The 13,799-nt window shown below is 42.6% G+C and overlaps 2 protein-coding genes across 10 annotated transcripts in view; one reads left to right on the top strand and one right to left on the bottom strand.

Moving 5' to 3' along the window:
• Positions 1-2,444: 2,444 nt before the first annotated feature.
• BIRC6 (baculoviral IAP repeat containing 6) overlaps positions 2,445-13,799 on the top strand; it is a 220,187-nt gene continuing 208,832 nt past the window's right edge. For 8 of the 9 annotated variants that reach the window (XM_088841556.1, XM_055400471.2, XM_055400470.2 and 5 more), the window contains exon 1: positions 2,448-2,789. In XM_088841556.1, the coding sequence (XP_088697682.1) occupies positions 2,465-2,789 (325 nt within the window). In that variant the 5' untranslated portion in view covers positions 2,448-2,464. Of the gene's footprint in view, positions 2,790-13,799 lie in introns of all 9 variants that reach the window. The other variant, XR_016038617.1, reaches the window with a different exon arrangement.
• On the bottom strand, positions 2,967-3,764 carry LOC148776234 (uncharacterized). The gene has a single exon (XM_088841695.1). It carries the CDS (start codon positions 3,762-3,764, stop codon positions 2,967-2,969), a length of 798 nt encoding a protein of 265 aa, XP_088697821.1.

Here is a 13,799-nt window from a genome sequence, read left to right as displayed (position 1 = left end):
ATACTGGCTGTCAATATCAGGCCAGATATCAAGAGCTCCTAGGAGATCAGCCTTTCTGTTAGAAACCTTTAGAACTTCATGGTACTCGGCTTTGGAACAAAGCAAATCTCACTGTAAACTTCAGCAGAGAAGTTAAGTAACTGGGCATTAAGCTGTTGATTTATGTTTTTTTTTTTAAAGATTTGTCATCAAAGTTTTTTTTGTCCCTAACTTCAGATTCCCTTATTATATTAAGCGTTTGTTTTATGCAGTTTTGTATATCACAAGTGTGTGTGTGTATTGTGAGTTTTACTGGGGTATGTTATTCATGTGTTGCAATTCAGCCATCCATTCAGACTCCCCCTAGTACTTAACAGGAAATCTTCAGGGACAATGTTTGCTCTGTAAGCTCGAGAATCAGTTTTACCCCTCTCTAAGTTCCTATGTGGCTCCATACAGGCCTCCACTCAGTTAGGTCCCATGCTTACTCCTCTGCCAGTCATCATCTTGTAGTTCTAGGGAGGCTGTCTCAGTTAGATCTCAGTCTCTATTCCTCCTACTGCAGGCTGGTTCTGAACCATCAGTGGCTGCACAAGGGAAAGAGGGGCAGGTGGGGGTGAGAAACTCTGCTATCTCTCTTTCTATGCCTTTTATTTCTTTTTCTTGCCTTGTTACAGTAACTTACTATTAAGTTCCAGATCTTCCAGATACTGTGTTAAAAAGGACTGATGAAGTGGATGTCCTTGACTTGCCCTTGAGTTTAGAGGGAAAGATGTCAAGTCTTTTACTGTTGAGTATGCTGTTAGCTGTAGGCTTTTTTGTGGATGGTTTTTTCAAGTTGGGGAAATTTCCCTCTATTTTTAGTTTGCTGAAAGGCTTTTTCCCCTTGAATGGATGTTGCATTTTTATCAAATGCCTTTTCTGTATCAATAAAACCGGTTTTTTGAATCCACATCTCTGATTTCAGCAAATTCTTCCCGGAATGATTGTGAGACTTTTTACTTACTTTAGGTGATTACCACCTATGCCCAAAATGGTTGGGCTGGAGGCCCTCAGAAGGCCACCACTTCAAAACAGAAGAACCATGAAAATCAGTACATCTTTAGTGTCCAGAGTATTTGCTCTCAACTCCACAAGCAGAAGGACACCAGTAACACAGCTGATATTAAACTTCACTCAGTCTAGCCCAGTTTCATTTTCATGATCGATTCTAGGAATTTTACCCTGGATCCTGAAACAGTTCACTACAGTTTGGAGGTCTCAGCCAGTGCTCAAGTAAAAATCCACACTCAGAGAAACAAGCAACAAACTACACTAAGGATTGTTCTTTGAAACACTGGTTTTAGAGGGTTCTGTGTTTATGAGTTTGTGAAATGTTAGTAAAAGGAGGTTAAATGACCTTGTCATACGAGGTCTCAGAGCTTTAGATAAACTAATATATATAATAAATCTCCCAAGAGGAGAAATAACAGGAGGGTTTCTTTCCCCAATTTTCTGAATATGGAAGTGTTGTATTTCAGAACATCTTCTGAGTAATGAACTTTGGAGAAAGTTGGTTTACAGGTGAATTCTAAATTCACAGAATTTATAACATAGTCTAACACACAAAAAACTATGCCTTTCATCCATTTCAACACGGTACAACGTTAATGTATATTAAGTTTAAATTTAGCATTCAATTTACTAGTTTGTTTTCCCTAGTGCAGTAGACGCCTACTCAGAGGAACCTTTGGATTAATGGAAGTTTGGTCCAAAATGGGTCTTGAGAGAGAAAAATCTTCGAAATGGTAGCTTTTACAGTTTCAGCTTGTGTTTTGAGACTTAAAAAACTGTTTTGGAAGGACACCCCCAGCTACATTTAGACTGGTACTTTGGTTTAACAAAAAATTTGGGAACGGGTGGGGCATTGTAATACGCGTGGGTTTTGGGAGGTCGTTCGGTTTCTCCAAATCCAGACTAAAAGTTTTTCAGATTGCTGAGCAGAAGCCCAGACAGGCGGTCTCCCATGGGCCACAGCCAAACAGCTGCACCGCGCGTGCTGGGAACCGTCCAGGCAGAGGTGGAACCGCAGCAAGGGGCCTCAAGGCGTCTCAGCCAAGTCGCACCGTCCGGGGTCCCCGCCTAGCGGAAATACACATCCCAAACCCCTACTCTCCACCCACCCGACCCGCCCCGGTCCGGATTAGGGGAGCTGGGCGGAGTCCAGGCAGCGGCCACTCCCCGGGCTCGGAAAAAAAACTGGGACGTTGCGGACACTAAGCTGTCTGGACCAGCGGCGCGTGGCATGCGCGCTCCCTCCCGCGCATGCGCCGGCCGGCCACCTCCCGGTCCCATCCCGGGTCCCGCCTCTCTCGCTCCCTTTCCCCCTCCCCCGCCAGCCTCCCTCCGAGCGTGGCCCCTCCGGGCGCGCGGCCGACGTCCCACTTGCGTGCCGGCGCCTGACTTCACTTCCGGCTAACGCGCTCTGCTTGCCCCCTGGCCCCGGATGGTGACTGGTGGTGGTGCTGCACCTCCCGGGACTGTCACTGAGCCGCTTCCCAGTGTGATTGTGCTGAGCGCAGGCCGGAAGATGGCGGCTGCGGCTGCGGCGGCCTCTGGCCCGGGCTGCTCCTCGGCGGCGGGGCCGGGAGCGGCCGGGGTCTCCGAGTGGCTGGTGCTGCGGGACGGCTGCATGCGCTGCGACGCCGACGGGCTGCACAGCCTCTCCTACCACCCGGCGCTCAACGCCATCCTGGCCGTGACCAGTCGCGGGACCATCAAAGTCATCGACGGCACCTCAGGGGCCACCCTGCAGGCCTCGGCGCTCAGCGGTGAGTGTGCGGCAACGTGGGTCGGGCCCGCCGCGGGAGGAGCCGGGCCCCGGGATGCCGGGGAAGGAAGCCGCCCAGCCCGGGGCTCGGCCTCCGGAGGAGGGGAGCGGCGGCGGGCAGGGCTCGGGGCTCAGGCCTGGCTGGGAAGGGAGGCCGGGAAACTGATGGAAGAGGACCTTAGAAGTTGGCTATTTCAGCGACTGCAGCTGGGAAGGAAAGACGGGCGAGTCGGGGAGTGGTGGGAGTTGCTTTTCGGGCTTTGAGCGTCGGGTGTGGGTTGGTCCTCTGGGAGACCTGAGGCCTGAGAGCTCGGCACCGGAGAAGCCCAGGCTCCGGGCTAGGTCCTGGGGAGGGTGTCGGTACAGTTTCTGTTAGATCAGAAAGCGAAAGGGTTGCAGGGTTGGTCCGGACTTGAGAGGCCTGTGGCCAGAGGCAAGCGTCCGAGCCGGCATCCAAGCCCTCGCCTCTTGTGGAGAGCAGAGGATCCGCGTCTGTTCCCGGGACCCGCAGGTGCTGGGACGTCCGGCAGGCTTCGCGCCCCGCGTGGGGGTTGGGTGGGCCTGGAGTGGGGGCGGGGAGGGAAGTGGGAGGGCCGGCTGCCTGAACTGTTCCATCGACCGCTTTAGGGCTCGGGCGGACGCCGTGGAAGACTGGCCCTTGTTCCCGGGCTCGGGGCTTCCGCCTTCCACCCCCCAGGGACGAGAAACTCAGCACCTGCGGTGTATGAGCTGTAGATTCCTTTGGGTTCGTAATGAGGTGAAACTTCCGGCGCTCTCTGCTGGTTTTACCACTGCGAGCCAAGAGTTGGGATAAGGGGGCATGTGTGAGGCTCAGCGGTGGAGGAGACCAGTTCTGGGTGCTGTAAACCTTGGTCCAGGGACGGGGCTTTGAGTATGCGAGAGGTGAACGCTCGATGGGCTGTAGTAGAGCGTTTTGGAGTTGTCCTGGCAAGGTTGTGTTTGGGTGAATTGACATTTCATTTGCGGTTCAAAGATGAGCGGCTTAATTTAGATGTTACAAATCGAGACTGAAAAGTTAGTATACGAGTTAGGCTCCTGCACAGAGTGTAATGTACTTGACTGTCCGCATTTAGCCAAGTGGAAGTAGTTACGTGGTCTTACCAATTAACTTGTATTTTAACAGAGCCAAATAAGGTGGTTATTCTGATTTACTGTTAGGCACTTAAGAGTAAATGGCAATTTAGGGATACGGAATTAAAGGATTTAATTTTTATTGATGTGAGCTTTGTGAAAGGAATGGATTTGGGTATCTATAGAAAATAAATCTGAAACACATCTAAAATATATCTAAGAGAAAGTTTGTATTGTAGCCTTGTGATTTTTCTTTTCTTGGCTTGGGCAAAATACAAAAGTGGTGTCCCAGATGTAGCAAGGAGCATTCACTGCAACTTGGACATAACAGCTTGTCACTCTGTATGGGAGGGTACTTCTTATTAATAGTTGAGTTTCTTTGTTCTTAAACTCACTTAAATATATTTCGCATCTGAAAAGATATAAAGAACAATTGTGACAGACAACCATGTATTGCAGACTCAATTAAAAAAATAAAACATTACAAACAGTGTTGAAGTTTTCTGTGTCCCTCCTGGATTGCGTTTCTCCTGTTCTTTTTATACATGTCTTTATGTTCTTTAGTATATACCTTTATTTTTAAACAGTATCTATTGATGTCTTTCATGATTTTAAACTTTGAAAAAGTAGTATTTTAGTGTATGTATTTGTATTTCTATAAAAAAATCTTATTAACAAAAGTCTTAAAATGTTTTCAATAGAAAGAGGACTCTTAAGGGGTGTTTTTGTGTCTGGAGGCCTTGTTTCAGAAAGGTTATATGTGCCAGAGTTAGTTATAAATGATTGGGGAAATTGGATGTAAATGAATGTGCCTGTTCATGAAAAGGGAAGAAAACAGTCACTCACGTGGTAGATTGCTAAAGGGGAGGGCTTTGGGTACATAATATAAGTATAAAGGTAAATACATAAACTACAGCACTGATTTGAGATAACCTAGTTGAGGTGAGTTGGAACATATAATTGGAAAGTGTGGAAATGGATACAGTGGTAGGTGGACATATATTGAGAATTGAGTAGTATGTGATTAGAATTATGTAGAAGAGTTTATGGCAAAACAAGGATTATAAAGCAGGTTTAAAAGTAACAGTGGAAAAATTCGGAAATGTTTTCATATATGAAAAATGCGGTTGATTAATAATAATGATCAGAAGTCACATAGGGTCCTATATGTGTCGTGTCTAAAGATGATTGGCCAAGGAATGAGGGATTTTATGTTTTGCCTTGAACATACAAGTACTTGGTAGGTTTGATTTTAATGATGAATAGTGGGTGACAGTTCTATCAGTAGAATGGGGAGAAGGTGCCATTAGTAACCATGGTCCTAACATGACCCATCTTTCCAGTTCATGGGCAGTGAGCCACCTACTTTTCTACCCCCAGAGGAAAGACATCTTTGGGTGAGGGGATATTGAGTGATGTAACCATGTAGAGCTTATTGGGTGATAATGTTGTCTTATGGATGGGTTCTGTTTATGGGTTATGGGTAGCCTGTTGGTGTAGATTGGAAATCGAAAAATGGGAGCAGGGCTTGTATGTATATGTATTCACTTGTATGGCAATGATGGTGAATTTTTTTTTTAATTTTTAATTAATTAATTTATTTTAATTGGAGGCTAATTAAAATATTGTGGTGGTTTTTGCCATACATTGACATGAATCAGCCATGGGTGTACATCTGTTCCCTATCCTGATCCCACCTCCCTCCCAATCCCATCCCTCTGGGTCATCCCAGTGCACTAGCCCTGCGCACCTTGTCTCCTGCATCGACCCTGGACTGGCGATCCGTTTCACATATACATGTTTCAGTGCTGTTCTCTCAAATCATCCCACCCTCTCCTTCTCCCACCAAGTCCAAAGGTCTGTTCTTTACATCTGTGTCTCTTCTGCTGTCTCATTATAGGATCATCGTTACCATCTTTAGAAATTCCATGTATGCCTTAGTATACTGTATTGGTGTTTTTTTTTCTGACTGACTTCTCTCTGTGTAATAGGCTCCAGTTTCAGTGACGGTGAATTTTTAACTACCACTGTTGACTACTGTATATCTTTAAACTATGTGTCTCTCACATGAAGTATTTATAAATACACTTTTCATTAGACTAAGAGTCATCAGTATATACTTAGGCAAGTATTTGCTCCTTGTTAGTATTTTCACAAGTGTGTTAGTTGCTCAGTCGTATCTGATTCTTTGCGACCCCATGGACCATAGCCCACCAGACCCCTCCGTCCGTGGAATTCTCCAGGTAAGAATACGGAAGTGGGTGGCCCTTTCCTTCTCCAGGGGTTCTTCCCCAACCCAGGGTTAAGATTTCTGAATCTGGCTTTCAGTTACCTCCATGATCTGGCTTTTACCTGTCTTTCTAGTCTTGTCTCCCCATTTTCTTCTGTGAAACTGGTTCATTTAATTTTTTTTCCCAACTGCAGTAATTTTATTCATTCTTGGAATTCACCAATTCCCTCCAGAAAATTAGATGAATCTTACCCCTATTTCAGGACCTAGAGCATATCTTTAACTTCCTAATTCTTTTTGCCCGAAGTAATCTACTGAACCCCTAAGCACATCGTCCTATTAATGTCTATTTTAGTAATTTGACAACTTAGCTGTTTGTGATATGTTTCCTGTCTTGAACTATTTAAATTTCATCTTGTTTAGTTGTGTGTGAATATATGATGTCTGTTTAACTATATTTCAAACTCCTTGTGGGAAGGAGTCTTGTCTACTTGTTTATATCTCCTCCACAGGACCCATAGTACAATATTTCAATAAATATTTTTGATTTGCTGTATATATACTAATGAGTATGTTAAATGGATGCTTCTTTTTAACTGCTCAGTAAACACTTTCTTTGGATTTGGGGTTTTTTTCTTTCTTTCATAGTAGTGTTTTTTTTTTTTTTTAAAGAATTGTTTCAGGCTCATAGTAAAACTGAGCAGAAAGTACAGAGTTCCCATATTACTCCTGCCTCTGTTCTCTTCATTGTCAACATCTGAGACCACATTGTTATGTTTGTTACAGTCAGTGAACCTGCATTAGTGCATCATTATCACCTAAAGTCCATAGTTTATGTTAGGGTTCACCCTTGTACGTTCTATGGGTTCTGACTATATATGACATATTGTGGAATACAGTCTCATTAAAAAACCCTTACTCTTCCTATTCACCCCTCTTTCCTACTCTGACAACTATTGATCTTTTTATTGTCTCTATAGTTTTGCCATTTCTAGAAAGTCATATAGTATGTAGCCTTTTCAGTATGACTTCTTTCACTCAATACGAATTTAAGTTTCTTTTATGTCTTTCTGTAGCTTGATAGGTTATTTCCTTTTAGCACTGAATAATATATTACATTGTCTGGATGTACCACAGTTTGTCCATTCACCTACTGAAGGATATCTGGGTTGCTTCCAGTCTGTGACAGTTATGAATAAAGCTGCTGTAAATATCTGGGTCTAGGCATTTGTCTGTATAAAGTTTTCAGTTCATTTGGGTAAATACCAAGGATCATGACTGCTGGAGCTTATGGCAGGAGTATGTTTAGTTTTGTAGTAAATTACCAAACTGTCTTCTAAAGTGGCTGTACCGTTTTGCATTTCCAGAAGCAACAAATGAGAGTTCCTGTTGCTTTACAGCTTCATCAGCATTTGATATTGTTAGTGTTTTGGATTGCTGCTTTTCTAATAGGTGGTGTAGTGGTATCTCAATGTTTTAATTTGTAGTTCCCTAATGACATATGATGTTGAATATGTTTTCATATGCTTACTCGTGGACTTTGGGTTATAAAAATCAAAATAACTCTATATACAGAACTTGACTATGTAGAGAGTCATAGTAAAAAAAAAAACACACTTATTTTTTCTATTACTAGATATGTCCTTCTCTTTAACTAATGCCATTTAACATAACAGGAAGGAGTAAGATCCTAGTTAAGATCCTAGTTTCTATTTTGTTTTTTCCTCTCTAAACTTTAGTTGAATTACTTAGTGTTTCTTTTTTGGTTTCTCCACTTGCAAAATGGGAGTGATACTTGTATTAATTGTGAAGATTAAGTGTAAATGCATGTAAAGTGCTTAGAATAGTGTTTACTGTTCAAAAATGTTTTTATTTATTTGTAAGTCTCTTTTTTTTAACTTGAACCATTTTGATATTCTGTTCAGTCTTTTGAACTTAACCTCAGATTTGAACTTCTTAGGAATTTTTTTTGTGATTTACCATTTTTGTCTGGTATAATGGCTTCCTGTTCAGAATTAGAACCCAGAGCTGCCAGCTCCAAGAAGTCTTGGAATATAGAAAACGAATTAGGTTATCTTGCAGAGATCTCAGGAAATAAATTTTGTGGATGAAACACATATTTATCAGCTCTTTGTTGTTGTTCAACCGCTCAGTCTTGTCCGACTCTTTGCCACCCCATGGACTGCAGCGCGCCATTCTCCCATCTCCTGGAGTTGTCTCAAACTCTCGTCCATGGAGTCCATGCTACCATCCAACCATCTCATCCTCTGTCGTCCCCTTCTGCTCTTGCCCTCAATCTTTGGCAGCATCAGGGTCTTTTCTAATGAGTTGGCTCTTCCCAAAGTATTGGAGCTTCGGCATCAGTCCTTCCAGTGAATATTCAGGACTGGTTTCCTTTAGGATTGACTGGTTGGATCTCCTTTCAGTCCAAGGGACTCTCAAGAGTCTTCTCCAACACCACAGTTCAAAAGCATCAATTCTTCGGTGCTCAGCCTTCTTTATGGTCCAACTCTCACATCCATACATGATCACTAGAAAAACCATAGCTTTGCTGGATGAACCTTTGTCAACAGAGTAGTGTATCTGCTTTTTAATATGCTGTCTAGGTTGGTCATATAGCTTTTCTTCCCAGGAGCAAGTGTCTTTTAATTTCATGGCTGCTGTCAGCATCTGCAGTGATTTTGGAGCCCAAGAAAATAAAGTCAGTCACTGTTTCCACTGTTTCCCCATATATTTGCCATGAAGTGATGGGACTGGATGCCATGATCTTAGTTTTTTGAATGTTGAGTTTTAAACCAGCTTTTTCACTTTCGAGGCTCTTTAGTTCCTCATTGCTTTCTGTCATAAGGGTGGTGTCATCTGCATATATGAGGTTATTGATATTTCTCCCGGCAATCTTGATTCCAACTTGTGCTTCATCCAGCCTGGCATTTCTCATGATATACTCTGCATATAAGTTAAATAAGCAGGGTGACAGTATACAGCCTTGATGTACTCCTTTCCTGATTTTTGAATCGTTCCATGTCCGGTTCTAACTGTTGCTTCTAGACCTGCATACAGGTTTTGCAGAAATATTTTTTTTTTACTACTCCTGGATTGGGTATGCGTTAATTTGGGTGAAATGCAGCATCTTCCTGTAGATCTCAATTTTTGGAAATTGTAAATGATACAAATAATTTCCTATTTCCTGATTAATTTGAGTACATCAAATTAATTGAATTTGAGACATGAAGTCTTCCTAGTCTCAGTTATAAACATGTTATAGAGTTGGGACTTCAGCAGCCCTACAAAATAGTTGTTTTCTGGATGCATCTGAGTTCCTTGCATGTTAAGTTGCCTCAGTCATGTCTGACTCTTTGCGACCCCATGGACTGTGTAGCCCACTAGGCTTCTCTGTCCATGGGACTCTCCAGGCAAGAATACTGGAGGGGGTTGCCATGCCTTCCTCCAGGGGATCTTCCTGACCCAGGAACAAACTCAGGTCTCTTAAGTCTCCTGCATTGGTAGGTGGACTCTTTTTACTAGTGCCACCTGGGAAGCCCATCTGAGTTCTTTATAAACATTTAATTCAGCAAATATCTTTGTGGGCTATGACTATGTACTTGTCTCTGTCTCACTTGACTGACTTTAGTAATACTACATGATGACATATGTCAAAGATTTTATTAGCAGAACATTTTCTGTAATTAGAGTGAATTAATATTCATGTTTGTTTGCTTTGTTTGTTTGGTTTTTTTGGCCTCAGTGCACGGCTTGTGGGATCTTAGTTCCTTGCCCAGGGAGCAAACCCACACTCCCTGCCTTGGAAGCGCTGAGTCTTAACCACTCGATTGCCAGGGAAGTCCCATGAATTAAGTCTTAAAAAAGATTTTTCTGTGTTTTCAATATCCTCTATATTTACCCAAATTTTTACATTTGCCTCCCACAGTTCAATGTGCAAAGATAGTTTTGCTCCAAGAAAGAGTTTATTGTAGTCTTTGTTTTAGTAGTTTTAGACTTATTAATCAGAAACAGTGTAAGAGATCAATTTCTGGAACTAAGTAGTCTGAGCTTTAGTCTTGGTTCTGTTTCATCTTGAAGTTCATCAATAAAATGAGCGTTAAAATGTTATCTACCTCATAGAATGGTTGTGAGAATTGAGGTGAGCTGATATATGTTAAATGTGTAGAACAGGGCCTGAGACACAGTAGTGCTCACTCATTAAGTCGTGTCTGACTGTTTTCGGCCCTGTGAACTGTAGGAGCCCGCTGGCTCGTCCACAGGACTCTCCAGGCAAGAGTACTGGAGTGGGTTGCCATCTCCTCCAGGGTGTGTAGTGTGTGCTCTGTAAGTGTTCCTGTAGCAGTGGCCATTGGAAAGTTTGCTGATGGAGTAGATGGTTTTAATTCAGGGATTCTTTTGAAATTGCAGTATTTTTTTTCTTCCAGTTTTTCACGTATATGGAAATGGGACCAGTGAAATCTGAAAGATATAAATATTAATGTAAGAGTAATAATTTTGTATTACAAGAGCGATAAATTATGTAAGTTAATTGATTTTGGACTTTAAATTGTTAAAAGAGCCTGGTGATTTCATTTATTATTGAACATGTGGTAGGCATGGGGGCACAAAATAAGGCAGCCTTTTGACTTTTGAATACATGTTTGGTGATATTTTCAGGTAAGCCATTTTAGCGTAAGTCCTCTTAATAAAATATAGATGTGCAGATTATGTGAGTATAGAGAAGGGAGTTTCTTCAATCTGGGGGAAGAGAAGGCTTCTCAAAGGATGTTGCCTTTATGATCAGTTTGGGAAGATGAGCTAGTGGGAGGGATATCCTAGGCTAAGGTACTTGCTTATACAGAGACAATTAGGTCTTTAAAAGCATATTAAATTCAGGGAAGTTTTGAGGGGAAGAGGAGGTGGGCTTGGATGGTTAGAGTTGAAGCTGAGAGGTTGGCAAAGACAGGATCATAATACATTTTGTTAAGAACTTTGGACTTGATGTTAATGGTAGGCAGCCTTTATAGGTTAAGACACAGTCAGATTTGTTTTGAAGAAAGAGTCCAAGCTAATGCTCAGGTATGAAAAGTGGTGAGAGCAGCATGGAAGTTAGTTTGAGAAGTAGAAACAATATAATTCAGCAAATGTAGGGATGAAGGGAATTGACAAGGTGGCAATTACTCAGACTTAGGTTTCTACTTTGGGTGCCTGGGTGAATGAATTAACCTGAATAGCAGTACAAGAAAGTATGGTGAATAGCTTTTCTTGGCATGTGCTGAGGAGCAAGGGGGACAGTGATTTCAGTTGTGTTAATTTTGAGGTTCTTAAAGGACATCTGGGAAGAGATTGCCAGGAGCCATTTGGAAATTCAGCTTGAAGATTTGGAAATAAATGAAGCGTGAAGATTTGGGAATATAGGTTTGGAACCTTGGAAGGAAAGTTATGACCATCCTAGATAGTATATTAAAAAGCAGAGACATTACTTTGCCAACAAAGGTCCGTCTAGTCAAGGCTATGGTTTTTCCCGTGGTCATGTATTGGATGTGAGAGTTGGACTGTGAAGAAAACTGATCGCTGAAGAATTGATGCTTTTGAACAGTGGTGCTGGAGAAGACTCTTGAGAGTCCCTTGGACTGCAAGGAGATCCAACCAGTCCATTTTGAAGGAGATCAATCCTGGGTGTTCATTGGAGGGACTGATGCTAAAGCTGAAACTGCAATACTTTGGCCACCTCATGCGACTAGTTGACTAACTGGAAAAGACTCTGATGCTGGGAGGGATTGGGGGCGGGAGGAGAAGGGGACGACAGAGAATGAGATGGCTGGATGGCATCACCGACTCTGTGGACATGAGTTTGAGTGAACTCCGGGAGTTGGTGATGGACAGGGAGGCCTGGCGTGCTGTGATTCATGGGGTCACGGAGAGTCGGACACGACTGAGCGACTGAACTGAACTGAAAGCAAGATGCTTAACCTCCCTCTGCACTTCATAATTAGTACCCAGCTCATTTGGTTATTGGAAAGATGTTAAGTAAATTGATACATGTAGATATTATTTGACCCACCATAAGCACTCAAGAAATGTTACTTTTTGTATTGGTGTTTTTAATTGCATCATTCATTTCAACAAGTGTTTGCCATATGGGGATAATAAGATGAATTTTAAATTCACTCTTTCCCCAATTTTGGATAAATCTCTTTATCTAGAAGAGATGACAGCTCAGCTGAGACTTGAAAGAAATGAAGTTGGCTAGGTAGAGGAAATAGCATGAGCAGAAGTAGGTGCATGAAGCAGGTAATATTTGTTATAAGCAGTTTAATATTACAGTGCAAAGCATGAGGAAGGGAGTGATGGGATAGACTGAGGATCTTGGACTTGGTCCTCCTTGGTCCTATGGAAGCTATGGCTTCCCTACTTTTAAGTACAAGAACTCCCAGTTTATGGTAAAAAATGTAGGGCCCTATTATGATAGGTATGTTTTTAGCATTAATTGAGAAAATACAGCAAAAATCTGCTACTTTTAAGTAGTTTTTATTGTAGGTGTCTTATTATCTGTGTAATTTGAAAAATACTACAACACACATACTTTGAGCTTTCCTCATTGCTGGCTTAGCCTTGAAGTTTTTTATAGGGAAACAAATCAGTTAACAGTCTTCTGCCTGTATTCCAGCTTCAGAAATTTTGTTGTTATTATCTCCTTGGTCTTTTTGTCTTTGTGGGCTTGTTTAATACCCTCTTTAATTACTTCCTGTCTTTCCAGTGGGATTGTGGGAGGAAGCAGAAGTAAATTGTATGTATTATGTCCTTGTTTAACTGGAAATCTGTAGTTATAACCGTACATAAGTTGTTGAACATTTGGAAATCTATCCTTAAGAATGTTCTTGTAACTATGCTGCTGCTGCTGTTAAGTCACTTCAGTCGTGTCCGACTCTGTGTGACCCCAGAGACGGCAGCCCACCAGGCTCCCGCGTCCCTGGGATTCTCCAGGCAAGAACACTGGAGTGGGTTGCCATTTCCTTCTCCAGTGTGTGAAAGTGAAAAGTGAAAGTGAAGTCGCTCAGTCACGTCTGACTCGTAGCGACCCCACGGACTGCAGCCTACCAGGCTGCTCCGTCCATGGGATTTTCTAGGCAAGAGTACTGGAGTGGCTTGCCATTGCCTTCTCCGCTCTATAACTATAAATAGAATATAAACAATAATAGATTTCTGTAAAGTGGGGGGAAAAAAGTGAAAGTGAAGTCGCTTAGTCGTGTCTGACTCTTTGTGACCCCATGGATTGTAGCCTACCAGGATCCTGCGTCTGTGGGATTTCCCAGGCAAGAGTACTGGAGTGGGGTGCATTTCCTTCTCCAGGGGATCCTCCCGACCCAGGGATTGAACCCGGGTCTCCCGCATTGTAGGCAGACGCTTTACCGTCTGAGCCATCAGGGAAACCCACACTGTAAAGGAGTATATAAAAATAGTGGGGAGGTGGGTGGGAAGTACCTCTCTGATACATGCACCGTACTGCTCAGAACCTTAAGCAAAAGGTGCATTTGGCAAGACACTTCCCTGGGCTACCATCTCTAAAATGGGCTAGTAATTCTTGCCCAGGCTACATTATTATGTGATATGATAATGAATGTAGACATTCTCTGTAAGTTGAACTTCATATGTGAGGGATACAACAGTGTCAGCCAAACTCTTCAGGTATAGAGAAGAGAAAAT

This window comes from Moschus berezovskii, chromosome 11 (assembly GCF_049115385.1).
Source record: "Moschus berezovskii isolate FMDL1 chromosome 11, NW_MosBer_1.0, whole genome shotgun sequence".
NCBI classification, from domain to species: Eukaryota; Metazoa; Chordata; class Mammalia; order Artiodactyla; family Moschidae; genus Moschus; species Moschus berezovskii.
Note: the sequence above shows the minus strand (reverse complement) of the source record. Positions and strands in the feature narration are given on the sequence as shown.